Source organism: Olea europaea, unplaced genomic scaffold (genome assembly GCF_002742605.1).
Source record: "Olea europaea var. sylvestris unplaced genomic scaffold, O_europaea_v1 scaffold5966, whole genome shotgun sequence".
In the NCBI taxonomy this organism is placed as follows: domain Eukaryota; kingdom Viridiplantae; phylum Streptophyta; class Magnoliopsida; order Lamiales; family Oleaceae; genus Olea; species Olea europaea.
This window is the reverse complement of record NW_019264310.1, coordinates 1-2,699: the sequence shown is the minus strand read 5'-3', so window position 1 is coordinate 2,699 and position 2,699 is coordinate 1. Positions and strand designations below refer to the sequence as shown.

The 2,699-nt window shown below is 34.3% G+C and overlaps 1 protein-coding gene across 1 annotated transcript; it reads left to right on the top strand.

Annotated features, from left to right (window-relative positions):
- Positions 1–607: 607 nt before the first annotated feature.
- LOC111389479 (probable protein phosphatase 2C 38) lies at positions 608–2,347 on the top strand. Its single transcript, XM_023014397.1, has 2 exons — positions 608–885; positions 1,780–2,347. The coding sequence occupies exons 1-2, from the start codon at positions 628–630 to the stop codon at positions 2,002–2,004; spliced, it is 483 nt and encodes a 160-aa protein (XP_022870165.1). The 5' UTR covers positions 608–627; the 3' UTR covers positions 2,005–2,347.
- Positions 2,348–2,699: the final 352 nt, after the last annotated feature.

Sequence of the window (2,699 nt, the reverse complement as noted above, 5' to 3'; positions counted from 1 at the left end):
CACACATTCACACAATAAAAATTCCGCATGTAGAACCAAAACTTTTCCTTACTTTTTAACCAAACATTCTTCTAAAAATTACCATTCAAAAGCATTGTTTTTCTCTAAATGATGGTCATCAAGCAGGGGCTGAATTGTATGCATACTTCACATTGAGTAAACCATCTTTCCAGCATGGCTGCCTCACCTTCCCCTCTCTCACGGCTCTCCTTCTGCGCATGTGCTGCTATAATTATTTTTTCTTCTTTTTATTTTTATTTTTTTATTGATTTACTGCCTTACATTTACACAAATTTTTTGTTTATCCTTTTTACAGGACCCGAAATAATTTTTCAGATAAAAAAATGTTTGGAATAGTCAAAAAGTTTGTTTAGTCCCATCATCTGAAATCTTTGACTGAATATATATGATAAACCCATTGTTACTGTTGGTGCTTACAAAATTGATATATTTTCAAACCATTAACCCTTTATAAGTGGTTGACCTCGAAAGTTCTGACCTGGTTCATCATATCAGTTCTCGAGATTGTAGCATTTAGTTAACGAGATATATGGAAATTTTCAGCTCTTTTGACTCTCTGTGCCAATCAAACATTGTGCAGTAATTTCCATTTCGTGACAATCACTCATGAAGGCTTACTGTTCTCAGGTGTCGAGATCAATTGGTGATGCTTACCTAAAGAAAACTGAGTTCAATAGAGAGCCTTTGTTGCCGAAGTTCAGACTGTCTGAGCCGTTCCAGAAACCGATCATTGTAGCTGAGCCCTCAACACTTGTCCAAAAACTCCATCCAGAAGATCAGTTTCTTATTTTTGCTTCAGATGGCCTATGGGAGCATCTTAATAATCAAGAGGCTGTCAACATTGTCAACTCGTGTCCACGCAATGTAAGATGCCTATACTATGTTTGAACTTTCTGGTTATTGATTATGTTATTATTCATGGGCTAAATGCAGAATGAGTTGTATTAAAAGACATAAAAGTTTATGGTTTTACTCAGCTGAGTACTTATTCTTGCACCATCCGAATTTTTGTCAAGACTAGACTGGTAACTGATTGCATGAACTAGAAACATCGAATCAATATAGAGGTGTAAGAGCATCTCCAATAGACACTTTATTTTTAAAAAGCATATTCTATTATTTGGAGAGCATCTATACATTTAGAGAGTTAAAATTTTGAAGTATTTCAACGAGGTCTTTATATTTAACACTTAATTTTACTACCCCAAAAAGTATTTATTATTTTCTCTATATTTTATTTTAACTAACTTTTTTCTAGATTATTTTATTATTTTTTACATTGAAAATTGAAACACTTTAAATGCATTTAATTATAGAGAGTGAGATTCGCTCTCCAAATTTGGAGAACCAAACCCACCCTCTAAATTGAAATGTTAATTTAAAGAATATTTTGGAGCATGATTTTAAAGGTTGACTCTCTAAAATAAAGAGTATCACATGTTTAAAGAAACTCTTGGAAATGCTCTAAACTATTACAGGATCATATCCACTACAACCATATCTTATTCTCAATAAATTTGATAACAGCTACAAGAATCCTTTTTTGCCAGTCTGAAAGATCCAAAAGAAGTAGATCCATAACAACCACATGATGTCATGTTCGTTTTAATCAACCTCTCCCTATTCTAACCTATTCTACTAAGATTACTTCACCAATATAAATAATCCCAACTACTTAATTCATCATTCCCTTATTTTATCCTCATTTTGCTCAATAGATCTGAAATTATTTTCCGAAAATCTTTAAATATTTTCCAGGGCATTGCAAGGAAACTTGTCAAAGCTGCACTGAAAGAAGCAGCAAAGAAAAGAGAAATGAGATATTCTGACCTGAAAAAGATTGACCGGGGAGTGAGGAGACATTTTCATGATGACATCACTGTAATAGTTTTGTTTTTGGACTCTAATTTGATTAGTCACAGTTCCTTCCGTGGACCAATCCTTTCAATAAAAGGAGGTATTTCTGGAGATGCCAATATCTAGTACAGTGGGCCATTGCGTTACCTGCTACTAATTTCAATTGGTTTATTTTTGTTTGACATTTTCACCGAAGAAAAGAGAAATGTATAGAATCACTTTTGCTTTTGGGATCTCACCTGCACTCGGTAATGTTAATGATTATGCCAGCCAGGAAGATGCATGGGGAAAACCCTGTTGAAATTTTTTTGCAGAGTGGCATATGAACCAGGGGAATTGATGAGAAACAGAGTGACACTGATTTATTGTTCAATTAATAAAGAATGCTCAAGATTTTGCTGTTCCAGATTCTTTAAATGTTTTGTCCAGATAATTTGTATACATTCAGTCCAGATATTCTTGTTTTGCTCTTTTTGGTTTCTACAATTTATTGGGGGTTTATGATATATAATAATTATGTGAAGTGGCATTCTTTTTAAAGTTCCTACCTCTGCAAGAATCATATCGGATGGCACATTAACTGACAGGAACTTCCTGAAAATCTGGCTGTCATTAAGCTCTACTCAAGTTTTGTTATATGCAGATAAACTTGATTATACACTAGAAGAAATAAAAAGAAATATAGGTTGTATTCATTATGTTGTACTTTCATGTCAAGTTAGACACGGAAATGGGACAAGTAGAGTGGGCTCGGGGCCATTCGCCACGAGCTCGGCTCGGCTCCACTCTGCTCTCAACTACTTAATTTTCAAGTAGGGGGA